This window comes from Carassius auratus, unplaced genomic scaffold (genome assembly GCF_003368295.1).
Source record: "Carassius auratus strain Wakin unplaced genomic scaffold, ASM336829v1 scaf_tig00214714_1_2670353, whole genome shotgun sequence".
Classification (NCBI taxonomy): Eukaryota; Metazoa; Chordata; class Actinopteri; order Cypriniformes; family Cyprinidae; genus Carassius; species Carassius auratus.
Window position 1 is genome coordinate 1,072,558 of NW_020527778.1, and position 20,927 is coordinate 1,093,484.

Sequence of the window (20,927 nt, forward strand, 5' to 3'; positions counted from 1 at the left end):
TTGTTCGTGGAGCCTTCCAGTCTCATATATGGGCTCTGTCTCAAAACCATTGGCCTTTTGAGAATCACAGGCATCATATGATGAACAAATAAAGGTTTAATTACAAGTATTGCACCCGTAATGCAGAGGGGGAAAACAGCTGTTTAGACATGTTTCTCACTATTTAAACACATCCACGTTTTAAATCCCATGGATTCAAATCTGGATCTGTAGCATTAAAGGAGTAATTCACTTCCAGAACGAAAATTTTGTCATCCACTTGTTCTAAACCTGGGTTTCTTTGTTCTGTTGAACACAAAATATATTTAGAAAATGTTGATGGGCACCATTGACTTCCATAGCAGGAAAAACACACACCATGGAAATCAACTGTTCGGATAAAAACATTTTGTTTTCAACAGAAAAAAGAAACTCGTACAGGGTTGGAACAAGTGGAAGGTGAGAAAATGGTGATATAATTTTCATTCTGGATGTGAACCGTTCCTTTAATAAATACGAATCTTGATGTCGAATCGGTTCTTTCGGACGATTCACTTCAACCTTTTAAGAACCGAGTTAAAAATTCACTAATATTGAAAATGTTAAACTAAAATCTGGTGTAGAAACAATTTTCATTTAGAATTTGCTAATTTTCACGATTAATTACCAATTAACGGCAAGTAACACATTGAATTAAATGTAAACATTTTTAGTAGAAAGACCGAAATAGAATTTTCTTGTAAAACATACTCCAATAATTTTGACTTGCATCTTTGAACAATTTTGGTTACAGCTAATTAAATGGTTTTATGTAAAAATAAAAAATAGCAGTATTATTTAATATGACTGAATCAGCCTGACTGTATACCTACTCAAAAAAAAAAAAAAAAAAAAAAAAAAAAATGCAGTGGTAAATCACGTTAAAACTTATGATTGCAAATTCATTGCACTTTACACAACCATTGTGAATCACAAAACTGATAAAAGTAAAATCTTATTTATTTATTATTATTTTGTAATATTACAAAAATAAAATAACCTTATTTTAATGTCGATAATTAATCCCAATATTATTTTTTATGATGTTACCGTCTAACAATTTTATTGTAAATTGTTTTGTTGAATTATTATTCAGATGAGTGATTCTCAAACACTTTGCTCAGCGGTTCACAAAAAAAAGTATCGGTTCAAAATCATTTCGAATCACTAGCAAAGCAATCGTAAAAGCTACAGTAGCATACATCTAGATGTCGCACATAACAACACAGCTCGTGCCTTTTCAGTGTCTCGAGTTACACACACACACACACAAAAGTGAGGGGTGTTTGTTCCTCTGCTCCGTGGGAGAGGCGCGCGGTCACCGTTACGCATTTCAGCAGAGCAGCGCGCGCAGGATGGCCGAGAGTCACGGCGAGATCAGCGGCCAGGACCGGTCACCGGTGCAAAACATCAACCACAGATCCTCCAAGTGGGTCCGTTTGAACGTCGGTGGCACGTATTTTCTGACCACCAGACAGACGCTGTGTCGGGACCCCAAATCATTCCTGTTCCGGCTGTGCCAAGCGGAACCGGACCTCGATTCTGATAAGGTAAGTAACTACAGTCTGATTTATTTCACTGAGAGATCATTTCGCCAGTGCAGCTAATATAATTAGTCTAGATGAATGCAAGCCAGACCATTTATTTATTTAGTTAATTTATAAGTAATTTATAAAGAATGGCTGTGAAAAGTAGGTTAGAGAGTGTAGAAGTCTTTGAAATCAGCCTGACATACAACCTCTTTAAAACCTATTTCATTTCAAGTTTATAATACTATTATATTGCTATCATTTATGCAATTAAATTGTAAAAAAATATACCATTTTATTTATGCAAACCTGTTATTATCCTATTGTAATAATTAATAAATTAACATTATTATAAAAGTGCATCTACAGATAGTGATTTAAAACCAAAAATATAAGCAATGTAAAAATGCTGTAATGTAAATAAAACCAAAGCTGAAAGCTGTACATTAATTGTTTTTTTTTTTAAAATGCTTACATAACCCAAAAGCTCTGTCTTCTCAATTCTGAGGAGTTTCTTTAAAATGGGTCATGAGTATGAAGCTGAATCTAGTTGTTATTTAATATCATTAGTTCATAATCGCTTATATTGTTGTATAGACTTATTTGTATTGTCTATGGTCATTTGGGGCTTGTCCAGATGGTTGTTTTTGTCTAGAGTTGTTTTCCTGTCGGATGGACACGAACAAGCCCACTTTTACTGTCTGCTCCACCCCTCCTCTCTCAGTCCCAGAACAAGGTCTCTTCTGTTGTTCTCTGTGAGTGTTCATGGCTGGGAAGATGTGCCATGTGGGTGGATTGTGGCACCTTGTTTGTTTGTGGCATTCTGGGGTGACCGTGCAATGACATCATCAGCACATCTGCTCCAGTTTTGCCTTGTAATCTGGACACAATCCTGCTTATGCACCTGAGATGTGTCAGAGATCAGGGTGGAGGGTTACACTGCATGGGTCAGATCAGGAAAAGATCAAGTGTAGGCTTGTGATACGTTTGTGCCTTTTAATTGTTTTCAAAAAAAAATATTAGAATCTGTTTTTTATCTTTTCTTTTTTTTTGCTTCCAAAAATGCACTGTGAATAAAATATTTTGTTCAACTAAAATGTGCCCTGTAAAAAATCTAGTGTAGAAACGATTTTCATTCAGAAATTGCTAATTGAAATACAAATTAATGGCAAGTAACACATTGAATTAAATGTAAAAATATTAAATAGAAAAACCGAAATAGTATTTTCCAATCATTTTTATTTACAACTTTGAAAAAATTTGGTTACGTCTAAATTAATTGGTTTAATGTAAAACATTTTTTACTATTATTTAAAATGACTGAATCAGTCTGACTACCTACTCCAAACTGGATTTTGTGTGTGTGTGTAAAATCACGTTAAAACTTTATGCAACCACTGTGAATCACAAAACTGATCAAATAAATACAATATATAAGTAAAATATATTTTTTTAAATAAATAAAAATTTAAAACTAAGTAGAAACTGCATTGTGGTGACACTTAATGGATGAAAATAAATATTTTGTAATATAAAGATGAAGTACTTGCTTGTATTATTAAATATCCCATATGAATCAGAAAACCGATAAAATATATAAAACTATTATTAAAAACTGAGTAGAAATACCATTATTGTGGCATGTTAAATGGGTGAAAATTATTTTCTACAGTCTATGAACTTATTGCACAGTGTTTGAATTTATTATAAATAAGCCAAAGTATTTTTTTTTGTTAAAATACTTTATCCTAGCAATAATCTTCTAATATGCTGAGATATTATAAAGTAAGTTATTTGTAGTTACCAGAACCTTACCCGGTTTATTACTCCACCAATAGTGTGTATTTGGGGGCGGATCTACATGTCTGTTCAACCAATCCCAGATTAGGGCGGGGCAGTTTTGGAAAACATGTTGGTAACAGTCATTATTTTTGTTATTTTGTTTGGAGGCGACAAACACACACTACTTCTTTAAATCTTATAACATAAAGATCAATTTAAGTGCATATTAAAGTGATATCATTGCACTACAACAAAAATAAAATAAATTTTTGCCATTTGCACAGCATGTGGCACATTGTTTTTGGGTTCGCGCAGCCCCGGCTGTCTCACCTCCTCTCATCTCTCAAATCTCAGGCGGTAATCTCAAAATAACCCTAATCCAGAATAATCCTGCTCTCTAGGGGCTTTAACCCTTTAAAGTCTCTGAGGCTCTGGGAAATCACTTCAGGCTGTTTGTGCCCCAGTTTTGATAAAAGAGTGATTTGAGCCTTACTCACTGTTTGAATCGTCCTGGTTGAAGGTTGTATGGGCTGTGATTTCTCGTGCATGTGCGTATACCATTATTTTTTAATGACTGTGGCCTGCGTGCCATTACAGACAGACACACACGCACAGAGCATTAATGTTTAAACTCACTTTCCTCTAATGCTTCTCCTCTCTCAGTGTTTGCAGACGCGCACGCTATATGCTAAAACAAAAACACACGGTTTTGAGAATGAGAACTTGATTTTCACCCTTTATGTAGCATTGTTTTTTTTTCAATAGTTGCTAAAGCATTAATTCCGTAGGCTATATATAATGATACATTAATAATGTTTCTTTCTTGGTCTATTGGTTTCTACTGTAGGATGAGTCCGGGGCGTATTTGATTGACAGGGATCCCATTTATTTCGGGCCTGTGCTGAATTACCTCAGACATGGGAAGCTGGTCCTCAACAAGAACCTGACGGAGGAGGGTACGGCGTTTTTCCCCAGTCAAACTGACATGATTGAGACTGTGATTGTAGCTTTCATTCTGTCTGTGTGTGTGTGTGTGTGTGTGTCTCAGGAGCTCTTGAAGAAGCCGAGTTTTACAACATCACATCATTAATAAAACTCATCAAAGAAAAGATCAATGAAAGAGAAGGCAAGAGGACACATGTAAGGGAACAGGAACACACACAATTCACTTGTCCTTTACCATTTATTTTTAGATCCTTTATTCAAAGCAGACTTTAAACAGAGATATGCTGTGTGGGCGATTCACGCTGTTATTTTTAATCTTATTTGTATACAGTTTTATTAGTCTAATGCTTTAGTTCAGTTTTTCGTTCTTTTTATTTTATTTTTCAGTGATTGTATTATGTGCTTTTGTCATTTTTATTTGTTTTTTCTTAATATTTCCATTTATGTTCAGTATATTTTTTGTTGTTTTTTTTTTTTAGGTTGAGTTTTAGTTTTTATTTCCTTTTAGCAGTTTTAGAGCTTCAGCTTAAACTTATTTCAATTTTTTTTTATCTAATAGTTTTTCATATAATATTAGTTTTGTATGTAATTTCAGCTTTATTTCAATGAACAATGTTTTTTTTTTAGTTTTAGTTAATGATTGCAACCCTGATGATTCATCATCACAATACAGTAATGTCATTGGCACAATAATTACATTAATGTCAAAAGATTTATTCTAGGTTCAGGGAAAGTTAAAGTTAAATTGCTTATGCTGCTGGAAACTTTGACTAATGTAAATTATATTTTTACTTCATGGAGCAAAATATTTCCCTTATTCTTAAAACATTAAAACTACTTGCAGTAATTTGCCAGAATAATAACTTGCCATAACTTAACTGCATGACATATAAAATTATATTTAACTCTAAATATTCAATATACAGTGGCCTCAGATAATATAAACACTTAAAAATGTATGATGGAATTAAAAATGTAAGCTATGAATGTTTTATGCACACAGACACACACACACACACACACACACACACACACACATATATATATATATATATATATATATATATATAGGGAAACTGAGAAAATAAGATGTATTGTTAAAAATGAAGGTAAAAACATATAGATAGTTAATGTGATGAACTAAATCTGTGGAAATATTTTTCAAGCATAAACAGGCAGTGAGCAAATCAACATATATTTAATTTATTTTAAATTACATTTCTTTATTTTATGATGTAGATGAAGGACAAATGTTTTACATACTGTATTTCACCATCCTTGTCTCTGTTTTCAGACACCGGTCAAGCATGTTTACAGAGTGTTACAGTGTCAAGAGGAAGAACTTACTCAGATGGTCTCGACCATGTCAGACGGATGGAAGTTCGAGCAGGTAAATCAAACCCACCTTTAGTTCATTTGTTTATTCACGCTCCACAACAATCAGAATCGCTCCCGCCGCTTCAGCTGAGCTGCCGTGTGTGATGCAGGCCCTGCCTTACGCTCTGATTGGTTGTTGCAGCTTGTCAGTGTAGGTTATGGGCGGGCCCAGAAGTCAGAGTTTTTCCTGATTGTGTCTCGAGAGGTGAAGGGGGAGGAGTCAAGCCAAACTCACCCCGCCCACAGTGGAGAGGTGTGTCCAATGATCCCCTGTCCTCCCACTAACCAATGCATGCTGTCACAAGTTTGATTTTGATTGCAATTGTCACAGTGAATGCTGTTTCCTACACAGATGTTGGTGATACACATGTGTTCTGCATGCTTAAAAGTGTTACCAGGTGTTTTAACAAGTCTGCATGCAAATGCATTCCTATGCATGTTGACAATTTAAATGTTTTTATTTTTGTGAAAGGGGTTGTTCACCTAAAGATGACCGGTTCAAAATCTGAACTTCATTATTACGATAATTTATGCACTTTTCATACTGTTCACACACAATGAAAGTGAATGGGAATCATTGCCATCAAGCTCCAAAAAATGACACACATAGCTTAATAAATGAATGAAATCACAATTAAATTACAGTCATAAATAGCTATTGAGTCACAGTTGTTTTTGTTCTTTTTAAAATATGCCAAATGCTATTTTTCTATGAGCAATCATCACTGATGTCAAACCTCCATTTGAATAAAGCAAACTCCAATGAGATTTAACAGTTACAGCAGATGAAATGTTTCCAGTGACTCATAATCATTGCCATTTTTGGTGGACTGTCACTTTAAAGGAGTAGTTCGCCTAAAAAGGAAAATGTCCTGAAAATGCATTTACCCTCTCCCATCCAAGATGTAGATGAGTTGTTTCTTCATCAGAACATTTGTATAAATGTAGTGTTATGTCTCTTGATCAGCAACGGATGCTCTGCAGTGAATGGGTGCCGTCAGAATGAGAGTCCAAACAGCTGATAAAAACATCACAATAATCAACAATTAATCCACATCACTACAATTCATATTAACGTCTTGTGAAATAAAAAGCTGTGTTTGTGTAAGAAACAAACCCATCATTTAACTTTAAAATTTGACTTTAACTTTTTCAGGCCAAAATATGAGTCCATAATCCATAACACTTCTTTCTATGAAAAAAGACCATCTGCTGTTGTCCTCTCAAAAAACCTCCTAATTTGTTCTTTAGAGCGGTTTTTGGACAGTTTTTCCTTATAAACAGTGTTTGCATATTTCCCTCCTAATTCAGACAAAACAACTTTTTCACTGGCGAAAGCAATATTATGTATAGAGGATTCTCTGGACTCTCATTCTGACGGCACCCATTCACTGCAGAGCATCCATTGGTGAGCAAGTGATGTAATGCGATATGCTCCAAATCTGTTCGGATGAAGAAACAAACATCCTGGATGGGCTGGGGGTGATCGGATATTCAGTGAATTTAGATTTTTGGGTGAACTATTTCTTTAACTATATCTATAGTCACTCAATGAGGACTGTTGCTGATCTCTGTCTGTTCCTCTCCATGCCTCTCATTTGTGTTTTGTGTAGTTGGTCAGTATCGGATCCTCCTATAACTATGGTAATGAAGATCAGTCGGAGTTCTTGTGTGTTGTTTCTAAGGAGCTGCACAACCAATCATACAGCAGCAACACTCAACCCAGTGAGAAAGCCAAGGTAAGCAGCATGTGTGTTTGGTTGTGTTCTAAATGCATTACTAACACACTACTTACAGTGTATTGCACAGTATATCTGGAATACTGACGAATACTTATACACTAATACAAGTATGTGAAACAGTATGGTTTTGACCTTATAGCATTGGTCACATGTCCTCCATTCAAGCATACAATCACATAATTGTATTGATTGCATGCATTCTTATGTATAAGTCAGTCAGTCATTCAAATCATAATGGATATCACTTTTGGTTTATTTCTGGAAACGTAGTAATTGTAGGATGTCCTTGGATTATGTGCATACAGAAAATCATATTATGCAGAGTATATACTACCGTTATTTTATTTAAATGATTACTTTTATTAGAAAGTATACATTAAATTGGTCAAAAGCAGCAGGAAAGACATTTATAACGTCACAAATATATATATATATATATATATATATATATATATATATATATATATATATATATATATATATATAAACAAAAATGCTGATCTTTTGAACTTTATATTCATCAAAGGATCTTGTATCCCCAGTTTTTACAAAAATATGAAGCAGCATAACTGTTTTCAATTGTGATAATAACCAGAAATGCTTCTTGAGCATCAGAATCAGAATATTCTCATGATTTCTGAAGATCATGTGACACTGAAGACTGAAGTAATGATGCTGGAAATTAAGCTGCGCATCACAGAAATAAATTACATTTTACAATATATTCACACAGAAAACAGTCATTTTTATCTGTAATAATATTTCACAATATTACTGATTTTACCGTATTTTTGAACAGTAGTGTACATACTAAAGTCTTCAGGAATATTGGGAATAGTATGTTATTCCAAACTGTTGTGTTTTAGGGTATTGGTGACAGATTAGTAATCTTTTGTCGTATTATCTAAATCCTCTGTCGTTTCCCCCTCAGATTCTACAGGAGCGCGGTTCTAGAATATGATGATCTAGAGCTGCCATGTTTAGAGATGCATCAGTTCTTTCTAGAACATTCCATGAGCTTGTTCTCTTCACGCCTCGAGAGCACTGGACACCTGACGCACGCAAGCAGCACAAGAAGAGCACATCCACTGTAATCCAGTCTTTATGGTGCCTGTTCATCTGAATTTAAACTGAGATGGATTCAGAGACTGATTTGGATTCTCTGGTCAGGATCTGGGAAACTGGACCCATGTCAATCTCAGGGATCGAAAGGAAATGGACAGGTCGCTTTGAATCACTACCCACCTGTTGCGAAAATAAAGATTTTGAACAGCAGTACAAGTTTTGCAGTAGCACCATGGTTGGGCACAAATTTTTATGCAAGATTGTAGAGCTTAGTAATATTTCCTAGTGTTGAGATTTTAGATTACTAGCATTCAAAAGTCCGGGGATGGGAAGATTTCTCAGTGTTTTTGTTAAGTAATGTCTACAATAATGTGATGGGAAAATACAGTAATAATGTTAATTATTATTACAACTTCAAATTTTTCTACTGTGATATTTTGTAATATGCAATTTATTCCTGTGACCAAAGCTGAATTTTCAGCATCACTACACCAGTCACATGATCCTTTTAATACACTGATTTGCTGCTCAAGCGAATAAAAGTATTATTTTCTTGCAAAATAAATAAATAAAAATAAAAAATCTTACTGAACCCAAACTTTTGAATGATAGTGTATATCACTACAACACATTTGACTGGAAACCTGTATGTTTTTTTTTTCTTACTCCTTTTAAAAAATTATCGCTTTTGCACTACTGCTATTATTAAGCAATATTTTATAGGTATCAGTTAAGAAATGTGTTAGTGTGTCTTAATACTGAAACCTTGGCTGGACCTTAAAGGGAAGGAGCTTTTCTGTCTGTCCACCAAGAGGAGAGACAGGTTATGTGAAGCATTTTAATGACACCTTGCCTTTCCTGATCATGCACATTTTGATATATATTATAAGGTAACAGTGCATTTGTATGTCATTTTGAAAATGCCTGTACTGCAAAATCATGTCACACTGAAGTAGCTGAATGTAGCAACATGCATCCGCACACTTTTAAGATACAAATGCATTTTTAACAAATAGTCATGTGTCTGTGTTTTTGCTGCCATTGTGGAAAAATTTCAATTTATAAAACAAAATTAAAGCTATATATTAAAAATCTTTTTTAATAAAAAAAAAAATACATCTTTTTTAAATAGTTAGCAATTTTGCTTTTTACTTAATTTTTTGCAAGCACAAAAATGACTAAAATTGAAATAAAAATAAAGCCAAATAGAAATATTAATGACTAATGAAAATGACAGAAGCACATAGCAAAATGACTAAAAATTAAAATGACAACAAAATAAAAGCTAATTCAAAATATTAACAAATACTATAATAGCATTTAAAATATATTGAAATATTAATTGGAAATTCATATATATATATATATATATATATATATATATATATATATATATATATATATATATATATATATATATATATATATATATATATATATATATATTAATTATAAGAATAAGAATTAATAAACAATATATATATATATATATATATATATATATATATATATATATATATATATATATAGGCTACCGGTATATGTTTGGCTAGAAAACCTGCCAGATTATCAACCATCAATGTTTTTTTTTAAACTGTATTCTGCATTTTGTTTATTAATTAGTTAATTAATATATTTGCATAGATAGATAGATAGATTTTATTCTTGCACTGTCCCTTTAAATATTAGCAGTCTAAAGGAATGCCTGCTCTGAATTGTTTCCAACAAAAAAAAGGGTAAAGACAATGTATAATTTTCCCAAACACATGGCACCTGTAAATCTAAGCTAAAATATCACCAATTCAATCGTTTGAACGGACAGCATTCGCGTTATTTCAACCGATCCCGATTTTCCCTGCAGGCGATCTGCGTGTCGTGCTGCCGGTCCTGATCAGACTGCTTCAGAACCGAATGTGTTTTCGGGAGGGAAACTTCACAGCTTCGGTTCCGAGTTAGACACGCTTCGAGTAAGCGGGCCCAGAAGTCGAATAACACTGGGATACACGAGGGTGGGTGGTTTTTGTGTTTGCTGGCCGGTAGACGCTCGCATCGGTTTTGTTTGGAACGGTTGCTGTGTGAACGCGCGCTCCCTCGCGTCAAAGGAAGTCGAGTCTCTTTGTCCCGCGCGCTCGTGAACCGCTTTCCAGCGCGCGACTCCGTATCTGTTTACATTTAATGATGTCACAATGTGAAGTTAAAACCTTCCTTGATTGTGGTTCCCTATCATAGGTCACTTCGATGCTGCGGTGACGTCACCACGTATGGGAACACCTCTGGTGTGACGAATGTCTGAAGCCCTATACCATCCCGCCAATCCTATTGGCCAAATGGCGCATAGCACCACCCTGCGCATGCGCACGCATGATATACCTGGGTGCAGCGCGCCATTTCGCTCAGATTTCATTCCTTCAGGAATAGCGAATCATCTGTGCCCTATCATCTCGCGTTCTCCAGCGATTTTCTTCGAGCAGTGTTAACTCCTCTTTCGCGGACGCGATGAGTCAACGAAAGGTAAGAGCCGTATATGGGTTTATCACAGGGAGGCACTCATGAGAGATTCGTTTGCAGCCTCTCTCATGTTCTCTCTGTGATAGCCTACGGCTATGGTAAAATAAGAAAGTAATCCGCGCTCTGGAGTCTATTTCTTCAGTCGCCTCGCGTCTAACCCCCACCGTTCGCTTCTGCGGTCGCCGAGGCCCCGCACGAGGTGTTGGTTAGGGGCGATATGTGCGGCTTGACTATGAGTACAGTGATGCACTGGATTTTCCACTTGCTCGCTCTCCCCTACTCGAGCGCGTTAATCAGAGCAGTTTTGCTTTATACTATGTTGTCTAAACCGCAGCTTCTACTCAGAGTAGGCTCTGACCGGCATAAGCGGTTCTCTCCCTCCGAGCGGACAGGAGAAACGCGCTTCCCCTTTCTCAGTGTGCTAATATGTGGCTATCCACGCGGTGGATAAACTACCCTTCTCACGGACCTCCACCAAGAGGTTCGAGGTCCTGGAAGCAGCCTTATCAGCGCATATCACGAACGGCGCGGGTTTTTGCCACGATTTAGTGACATGCTATTATATAGCGATGCCGTTTGACTACCTCTTTAGCCAAACGGATCGCGCCTAACTCCGCCGCGACCTAGTCTCGTCTAGACGTATCGAGTCGTGTCTATTTCGGGAAAAATTTCATTCTCTTATTACGGTTCTTTACGAGAAGCCTCTCGTTCTCCCCCACGCTCTAACATTGACTGTCTCGCAGCACAAGCACTTCGAGCGTCACTGAACTGAGCTGTTATTTGAGCGCCCCTCAGACACTGCACAATTCGTCTTCAGAGTTTGAGGGACGGCACAAGAGACTGGCGAATTTGGCCAGTTTATGACGGCTCATACAGCTGCCGCGTTCTCGCTAGCGGCGTGGCCCTATGTTTATCTTGTTGGTTTAAATCCTGCCGTGGACACGCTTCAGGATTATACACAACGAAACACAGCGAGTTGACGCATGCATTTCCTTCTATGTTTGCCGGGGTCTGTGCCCTCCACTGAAGAGTGCTGTTGGACTGCTATGCACATCCAACCCTCTCACTGCAGTCCCCACGCTCTAACATTGACTGTCTCGCAGCACAAGCACTTCGAGCGTCACTGAACTGAGCTGTTATTGGAGCGCCCCCTCAGACACTCTGCACTATTCAGCCTTCAGAGTCTGAGGGACGCCACAAGAGGCTGGTAAATATGGCCAGTTTATGACGGCTCACACAGCTGCCGCGTTCTCGCTAGCGGCGTGGCCTAATGTTTTCTTGTTGTATTAAATCCTGCCGTGAACACGCTTCAGGATTATACACAATGAAACGCAGCGAGTTTGACGCATGCGCCTTACTTCATGTTTGACAGGGTCTGTGCCCTCCACTAGAGAGTGCTGTTGGACTGCTAATGCACATCCAACCCTTTCACTGCAGTCCCCACGCTCTAACATTGACTGTCTCGCAGCAAAGGCACCTCGAGCATCATTGGATTGAGCTATCATTTGAGCGCCCCTCAGACACTCTGCACTATTCAGCCTTCAGAGTCTGAGGGACGCCACGAGAGACTGGCGAATATGGCCAGTTATGATGGCTCCCACAGCTGCCACGTTCTCGCTAGCGGCGTGGCCTACTGTCATCTTGTTGGATTAAATCCTGCCGTGAACACGCTTCAGGATTATACACAACGAAACGCGGCGAGTTTGACGCTTGCGCTTTCCTTCTATGTTTGCCAGGGTCTGTGCCCTCCACTAGAGAGTGCTGTTGGACCGCTAATGCACATCCAACCCTCTCACTGCAGTCCCCATGCTCTAACATTGACTGTCTCGCAGCAAAGGCACCTCGAGCATCATTGGATTGAGTTATTATTTGAGCGCCCCCTCAGACACTCTGCACAATCCAGCCTTCAGAGTTTGAGGGGCGGTACAAAAGGCTGGCAAAGATGGCCAGTTTATGACTGCTCATACAGCCGCCACGTTCTCGCAATGGCGACGTGGCCCGATTTTTATCTTGGTGAATTGAATCCTGCCGTGGATACGCTTCAGGATTATACACAACGAAACGCAGCGAGTTTACGCATGCGCTTTACTTCATGTTCGCCAGGGACTGTGCCCTCCACTATAGAGTGCTGTTGGACCGCTAATGCGCATCTAACACACTCACTGCAGTCCCTACGCTCTGACATTGACTGTCTCGCAGCAAACAGCGCTTCGAGCAGCATTGGATCGGGCTGTGACGCCAGGCATAAATAATAACTAATAATCCCTCAGACACTGCGCAATCCAGCTTTCAGATTTTGAGGGGTGATTCTAGGGTCTTACACAGACGACCCATTTATGACGGCTCGCACAGCCGCCGTTTTAGTTAGCGGCAGAGCGTGATGTTCAATTCGTTGGTCTAATTCCTGCCGTGGACACGTTCAGGATTATACACAACGGGACGCAATAGCTCTTATGCATACACTTCCCCTGTGCACGAATGCCGCAGGCTTTTCCGTGCACGGACATTGTGTATGACAACGTTGCAGAAAGCGGAAATTTGAGAAACTGCTAGTATCGTTTTGGGTCGCGTGTAACGCTTGCCCGGCATTTCTCAATGGGTGTTACGCACAATTGTCACGGATACACCAATTCGCTTTTTAGAGGCCCGCCTCTTTCCGCTGAATTCTTTCCACGGTGGTAGACTGATGGTAATAGCAGTGTTGTGACAGGAGATGTCAACTCTGCTGAGCAAAGGGGCTATAGAAGTCGTAGACCCCGTACTTCTCAGTGCATGGATGTAGCTCTGGCCCCGTTGCGGCTCCAGGGCCTCCATCTGTTAACCACTTGGACGATTGACAGCGGCATTCCCCGTAATTTGTCTGGGGTTACTTCACATGCGCCCCTTTTCAGTGGAAAAGTGGGCGGAAAGACGAAATATTTCACCCCGTTGTCTTCCGCATCCGACGATTTCGGTGACACGGAGTTGTGTGATGTCGTTAAAACTATGGATGCCAACCGAGTTTCTCCTACCGGGGTTCGGCTGGAGATTGAGCTTTCCCAGAGACCGTCACGACGGATGCGTCTTTGACCGGTTGGGGAGCTGTTTGTCAAGGGCTATCAGCCCATGGAGTGTGGACAGCTGCACAACGCAGTTGGTATATAAACCGGTTGGAATTACTGGCAGTTTTCTGGCTCTCCAGTAATTCGCGAATCTGCTGATTGGCCGTCTTGTGCTGCTCAGATCAGACAACACAGCGTTTGTCTCATACCTGAATCATTAGGAAGGATTACGCTCTCGCCCCCTGTGCAGGCTGGCGAGACATGTTCTTCTCTGGTCTCAGAGAAAATTTCTGTCGATCCGAGTTGTTCATGTCCCCGGACGTTTGAACTTCGGAGCGGATATGCTATCCAGACAGGCTCTGGAACAGGGAGAATGGAGATTACACCTCCAGACGGTGAATCTTTTATGGTGGGTATTCGGCAAAGCGAAAGTGGATTTATTCGCGTCTAACATGACTACGCATTGCCCGCTATGGTTCTCCCTATGCCCCCCATCGCCCCTGGGCGTGGATGCATTAGCTCACAGCTGGCCCAGGACCAGTCTGTATGCTTTCCTCCGATTCATTTGATCCCAGCGGTATTATGCAGAATACGGCGGGACAGAGTGGAACAGCTGCTGCTGGTGGCTCCGCGATGGCACACGCAGCCGTGGTTTGCGGATCTATCAGTCTGCTAGCGGGCTCTCCGTGGAGATTCCCCTCAGGCAAGATTTATTATCACAAGCACAGGGGCTGATTTGGCACCCGAGGCCGGATCTGTGGAAACTGTGGGCGTGGCCACTGAGCGGAGTGCATTAGTATGTCCCGGTCTTTCTGTTGGAACCGCTGAGACTATATTGAATTCTAGAGCAGCTTCTACGAGACGCTTATATGCTTTCAAGTGGAGACTGATTACAGCCTGGTGTGGCAATCGTAATGTGGATCCAGTTTACTGCCCAGTGGCTTCAGTGCTGGAGTTCCTCCAGGATTGTTTTTCGGATGGCGTAACACCAGCCACTTTTAAGGTTTACGTGGCAGCCATTTCAGCTTACCACGAATACTTAGGCGGTGCCTCTATGGGGCGTCATCCATTAGTTTCTCGTTGCATACAGCGTGCGCGACGGCTGAGGCCTTTCCGCCCTGTTCGAGTTCCTTCATGGGGTTTATCCTTTGTGTTGCTAGGTTTATCAGGGCATCCGTTTGAGCCCTTGGAGCCCGTATCGTATAAATTCTTGACACTAAGACATTTCTTCTCATGGCTTTATCCTCCCTCAAGAGAGTTGGGGATTTACAGGCTCTTTCTGTTTCACCCTCATGCATGGAATTTGCACCGGGCTCTGTGAAGGTGCTGCTGCGGCCCAGGCCTAACTATGTTCCTAGGTCGCATCTAACCTCTTTCGCTTTCAGTAAGTGTTCCTGGAAGCTTTTTCACCTGCTGAGGCTGGATCAAGAGATCTAAGTCTTTGCCCTGTGAGAGCTTAAAGACTTATGTGGATCGTACAGCCCCTTGGCATGAATCTGACCAGCTGTTTGTCTGTTTTGGACATAAAAGTAAGGGCCATGCGGTTACAAAGCAGCGCATGTCCCATTGGCTGGTGGAGGCAATTTCTCTGGCCTATGAGGCGCGCGGACTCGCTTCGCCCTTAGGAATTGAGGCTCATTCCACTTGAGCTGTGGCTTCTTCTCAAGCTTTTCTCAGTGGATCTTCTATGGATGATATCTGTGCTGCGGCAGGATGGTCCTCACCGAGCATTTTTATCAAGTCCTACAGTCTGGATGTGAGGATGGCTCCTGGCTCCCGGGTTCTCTCCGCTTGAGCAGATGCTTCCTCTGATCTCAGTTATCAGGTACGTCAGGCGTTTTGGTATATCGTTCCCATACGTGGTGACGTCACCGCAGCATCGAAGTGACCTATGATAGGGAACATCTCGGTTACGTATGTAACCTTGGTTCCCTGAATAGGGAACGAGATGCTGCGGTTCTGGCCGTTCCGTACCTTGATAACTCTTCATCTTCAGTCATGAAATCTGAGCGAAATGGCGCGCTGCACCCAGGTATATCATGCGTGCGCATGCGCAGGGTGGTGCTATGCGCCATTTGGCCAATAGGATTGGCGGGATGGTATAGGGCTTCAGACATTCGTCACACCAGAGGTGTTCCCATACGTGGTGACGTCACCGCAGCATCTCGTTCCCTATTCAGGGAACCAAGGTTACATACGTAACCGAGATGTTTCATAATGTGGAGTTACAATTCTATTTTGTCATAGTGTAGAACGAACATATGCTATGATGCTATTATGAGAACTTAAAAACCTTGTAAACAAAATCTTGTAAACAAAATGTTGTGAAAGAATCTACGGTACATCATAATTTATAGTTAAAACTTTTATTATATCGTTGTGATATATATCTTTGTGTGTGTGTAATATATAGTATATATAATTTATCTGACATAATTTTGCCTGTCTACTTAAAATAGCTTTGGCATGCAAAAAAAAAAAAAAAAAAGTTTTAGCATTAATGTCCTTATAACTTTTCTCATGTGTATCTGTCTCAGGCAGGTTTATATGTTGGCCACTATAAATATTCTAAATATGAATTATTCTATAAATGATCTAACGATATTCCATAATATAAATATTCCATAAAAACCATAAGTATTCTAGTTTCTAAATGTATTACAATTGTTTCTGCTTTATTTTTTCAGCATATACTCCTTTAAATATATATTTCTCCATAGGATCAGTGGTCATGTCTGGCATTGCTCTGAGTCGACTTGCACAAGAGCGCAAAGCGTGGCGGAAAGACCATCCATTCGTGAGTAACCCTTGTATTCTTCTAATAAATATACTTGCAATCCACACAACAATGAGTTTAATCCTGTGCACACTTAAAATTGCTCACTTCTGGATATATACTACGAAATACATTCTATTATGAACCCTATGCACTGAATCCTCTGGTTCTCAGTTAACACTTTTGTCTCGACAATATGTCCCCAGGGCTTTGTGGCTGTGCCTACGAAGAACCCTGATGGTACCATGAATCTTATGAACTGGGAATGTGCTATTCCAGGAAAGAAGGGGGTAAGATTGTCTGTTTAAGCTTTGATTTGATTAATCCGCTGAAGCATCATGTGAGATCTCTCTCTATCACTCTCTAGACTCCATGGGAAGGAGGTCTGTTTAAGTTAAGGATGCTGTTTAAAGATGACTACCCCTCATCACCCCCGAAATGTGAGCTTTGCACAAAGATATCCAGCGCTTGCTCTCTGAATCACTGTTCACGAGTGCTTGCTTCTCTTCTGTAGGTAAATTTGAGCCTCCGCTGTTCCATCCCAATGTTTATCCGTCAGGAACGGTGTGTCTTTCCATCCTAGAGGAGGATAAAGACTGGAGACCCGCCATTACTATTAAACAGGTCCATTGAAACTATATTTCGCTCTATAGTCAATTCGATTCTAGTGCGTTGTGTTCTAAAAAACTCTTGTCTCGCTGTTTTACTTCCTTCAGATCCTGTTAGGGATTCAGGAGCTCCTAAATGAACCGAACATACAGGATCCGGCTCAGGCGGAGGCGTACACCATATACTGGTACGATAAACGCATGCTAAGTGTTCAAACGCAGTGAACACGGTACTTTAAGTATTGTGCAGTTCCAAGATTTCGTCAGCATTTTAAAATAGAACCTCACAAGTGGTCAATTTGAGATGCTTCTCACGGGCACCAACAGAAATAGCGCTCTTAATGTTGTATGAGAAACACTCACAAGAAAGTGCAGGTTAGCCCATTTCCACTACTTGAGGTTAAATGAAACATATTATGTTGAATTAAATTAGAAAGGATAGCTAAGTGTCTGTGAACTGGTAAAAATACTAACATTTGTTTCCTGGGAAATTAATTTTACATGTGCAAATAACGGATAAATATGCCTATACGAGAAATATATTTTTACTTAAATAATAAATTACGAAAATGAACGAAAACCTGTGCAACAAGTAGCTTAGTATGCAGAGTTTCTGTTCATTTTTGTGCTGTGCGAAAAGAAACCAGACGGCAGGAAGCGGCATCAAATTTTTTATTTGTTGAATGTACACAAATAAAGACAAACCTTTTACTGTTCCGATTATCTTTATGACTTAAAATAGAAGGCTAGTTGCTTCCACTGTTAGAAGAACAAATTTCAAGTGATTGCGCTGGTTACCGGAAAAAAAGTTAATGCTCAGGATTATTATTTTACATTTTCTTTCTTTAACCCCTGTATTAGGCTCAGACTTCCCCCGAATTATGACTTTTCTTCTTGTAATTTCTACTTTTTGACATAATTTTTATTCTCATAATTTCTAATTGTCAATTATGACATAAAAAGTAGAAATTAGTAGAAAAAAGTTATCATGAGATTAAAGTCAAAATTATGAGACCAAGTCAAAAGTCAGATATGATAAAAGGTCATGTAGAGTTTTTTCTTATTACCTTGTGTATTAATTATGCTATTTATCTTAATTTTGACTTTTTGTGTCAGTTTTATGGTTTTGAATGTCAGTTTTGACATTTTGTGTCATAATTATGGATTAGTGTGACATCATTTAGTCTTTTCCTATCGTTTTTAGTTTTATCTCAATTATGAATATTTATCCCATAATCAAATCTAAATTTTGAGATTTTATCTCAGTTATGACTTTCATCATTTTGGTTATGTTAGAATTGCTAAGCAATGATAAAAAAAAGACAAAATTATGATATAGTTCTATCTGTTAATTATGACTTTATCGCACAATTTAGATTTTATTTGTGACCCTGGAGGACAAAAGCAGTCTGAAGTCTCTGGGGTTTATTTGTAGTGAAAGCCAAAAATACATTGTATGGGTCAAAATTATTGATTTCTCTCTTATACCAAAAATAATGAGGTTATTAACTAAAGATCATGTTCCATGAAGATATTTTGTAAATTTCCTACAATAAATATATACAAATTAATTTTTTTATTAGTAATATGCATTGCTAAGAATTCATTTGGACCGTTTAAAAGTGATTTTCTCAATATTTAGATTTTTTTTTGCACCCTCAGATTCCAGATTTTCAAATAGTTGCATCTCAGACAAATATTGTCTGATCATAACAAACCATGCATCAATAGAAAGCTTCTTTATTCAGATATGTATAAAAATGACAATTAAGACTGGTTTTGTGGTTCAAGGTCACGTGTAGACTTTAATTTAGATTTACCAAAGCGTGGAGGAAATAGACTTCTATATTTTTAAATAATACAACTGTTTTCTAAGAATACTTGACTCAGATACCATTGAATTGCATTCTGAGATTGCCTTCTACACACATGATGAGTGTACAGCTCTTTAAGATGTATAAAGAAGCATTATTTTGCTTAGTCTTTGGAACCCCTTTTACTTTGGGAGCACACTTATAATAATGTTCCCTAGGTAGGCAGCTCACTAGTTTCATTACAGCGAGAGTGAGATGTTTCTGCATGTTTGTGTTTACAGTCAGAATAGAGTGGAGTACGAGAAGAGAGTTCGTGCACAGGCCAAAAAATTCTCCCCGTCGTAATCGAGACAGAGGGCTGGAAGAATGGAAAGAAGGAATATGTGAATACCCCTGCGATCTTCTGACCGGGACTAAAAGGACTTAAAACATGATGTGTGTGCCATCGACCCCGAACCCATCCCCTCCACCACAAAACATCACACTCTTACTCGCTCCTCCTCTTCCTCCCTTTTAAGTTCATTTGCTCACCAATTCAGTATCCACAAGTCTTGTTTTGTCTCAAAGCGGCTTGTAAGAAATCACTTTCACGACTTCAGTCTTCGATCAGAAGCAGGCCGTTGGGATTTTAGCTCTTTTATTCGTTTGGCATGTTTGTCTGTGTGCGCTTACACTTGTCATTTTATTATGTTGGCGAATGAGTGAGTGTTTCCTGCGATGCTCTGGTTTAGGTTGGTTTATTACGTTACGTGTGTGGGACAGTGGCTCACGGTGAAGTTTCCCTCCAGAATGCTGATCTAGGACCAGTTTCCTCTCCATTGGACGTGTTTTGTATCTGACCAGCCACGTGGTCTATCGTCTAATGCGGATTCGTCGAATAACGTCCAGAATTATGTGAGCATCAGAAGCCGAGTCCAATCCTCTTAAACATGCTTTACGTGGTTTCTTGTTTGTTTGATGGGAACATGTGTCCTGTGTCCACACTGAATGTGTCTGTATGTTTAATAAAGCTCTTTCTATAAAATGCGTCTGCAGACTGCGTGCATGTGTGTCCTGATCAGATGTGTTTCTTATATATCAGATGTGTTCTTGAGTTCAAAAACAACTCGATGAAGGGGCGTTTAAACTTTGCACAGCACCTTAATGCTCACGGCTCACTAAAAGCAGAGACTTGACAGCCAAAGTAATTCTTGATGCTAAATGTTGATATGCCAGAAATGTTTCATGCATATTGCATTTTTATTTATAAAGCATTAATGACAATATAAACTTATTCATGATTACAAAAAGCTATAGCAGTGAACTAACAGCAGCATTGTAGAATAGCTTCAAAAATAAGAATATTACTCAAAGTACAGAATAAAAAAATATGGTAACTTAAAAAATGGAGATGAAAAGTGTGAAAAGTCATTTTGTCTTTTCAAATCTCATGTTATAGACTTATTGGACATGATTTGTGGCTATTTGCGTAGACTGTGGTTGAGCTATTCAAGTAGGATTTGCTTATTAAAGCAATTAGCAGATATATTTATGTTTTGTGCAAAGTGCAAAAGCACATGTTGTATATTTGCACATTATGCAATACGTGAAGAAGAAAATACATTCATTATTGTTCACATTTAGTCTCGCTTCCAAACTTATGCCACATATACACTAACATTCAAAAGGGAATCGGTAAGATTTTGAAACTTTTATGCTCACCAAGGCTGCATTTATGTGACG

The 20,927-nt window shown here is 38.9% G+C and overlaps 2 protein-coding genes across 4 annotated transcripts; both read left to right on the forward strand.

Annotated features, from left to right (window-relative positions):
- Positions 1-1,125: 1,125 nt before the first annotated feature.
- On the forward strand, positions 1,126-9,242 carry LOC113092773 (BTB/POZ domain-containing protein KCTD5-like). Of its 2 annotated transcripts, XM_026258509.1 has the most exons (7): positions 1,126-1,568; positions 4,177-4,285; positions 4,378-4,469; positions 5,569-5,664; positions 5,794-5,904; positions 7,265-7,390; positions 8,325-9,242. In XM_026258509.1, the coding sequence occupies exons 1-7, from the start codon at positions 1,227-1,229 to the stop codon at positions 8,352-8,354; spliced, it is 906 nt and encodes a 301-aa protein (XP_026114294.1). In that variant the 5' UTR covers positions 1,126-1,226; the 3' UTR covers positions 8,355-9,242. The 2 variants fall into 2 exon arrangements, with proteins under 2 accessions (XP_026114294.1, XP_026114295.1); XM_026258510.1 differs by lacking the exon at positions 5,794-5,904 and having other exon boundaries at positions 1,129-1,568.
- Positions 9,243-10,315: 1,073 nt separating this feature from the next.
- Positions 10,316-20,233, forward strand: LOC113092781 (SUMO-conjugating enzyme UBC9-B-like). 2 transcript variants are annotated; one of them, XM_026258521.1, is made up of 7 exons: positions 10,316-10,467; positions 16,728-16,804; positions 16,990-17,073; positions 17,151-17,223; positions 17,298-17,407; positions 17,500-17,579; positions 19,487-20,233. In XM_026258521.1, the coding sequence occupies exons 2-7, from the start codon at positions 16,739-16,741 to the stop codon at positions 19,548-19,550; spliced, it is 477 nt and encodes a 158-aa protein (XP_026114306.1). In that variant the 5' UTR covers positions 10,316-10,467; positions 16,728-16,738; the 3' UTR covers positions 19,551-20,233. The 2 variants fall into 2 exon arrangements, with proteins under 2 accessions (XP_026114306.1, XP_026114307.1); XM_026258522.1 differs by lacking the exon at positions 10,316-10,467 and adding an exon at positions 10,949-10,969.
- The last annotated feature ends 694 nt before the right edge of the window (positions 20,234-20,927 follow it).

What these genes read in the sequence shown, in the direction of transcription:
- LOC113092773 (XM_026258509.1), top strand. Translation starts at nt 1,227, where the DNA reads ATGTCGCACATAACAACACAGCTCGTGCCTTTTCAGTGTCTCGAGTTA. An exon ending in CAAGAACCTGACGGAGGAGG is followed by an intron (nt 4,286 to 4,377) that starts GTACGGCGTTTT and finishes TGTGTGTCTCAG; the next exon opens with GAGCTCTTGAAGAAGCCGAG. An exon ending in ACGGATGGAAGTTCGAGCAG is followed by an intron (nt 5,665 to 5,793) that starts GTAAATCAAACC and finishes TGGTTGTTGCAG; the next exon opens with CTTGTCAGTGTAGGTTATGG.
- LOC113092781 (XM_026258521.1), top strand. Translation starts at nt 16,739, where the DNA reads ATGTCTGGCATTGCTCTGAGTCGACTTGCACAAGAGCGCAAAGCGTGG. An exon ending in GGCGGAAAGACCATCCATTC is followed by an intron (nt 16,805 to 16,989) that starts GTGAGTAACCCT and finishes ATATGTCCCCAG; the next exon opens with GGCTTTGTGGCTGTGCCTAC. An exon ending in CTATTCCAGGAAAGAAGGGG is followed by an intron (nt 17,074 to 17,150) that starts GTAAGATTGTCT and finishes ATCACTCTCTAG; the next exon opens with ACTCCATGGGAAGGAGGTCT.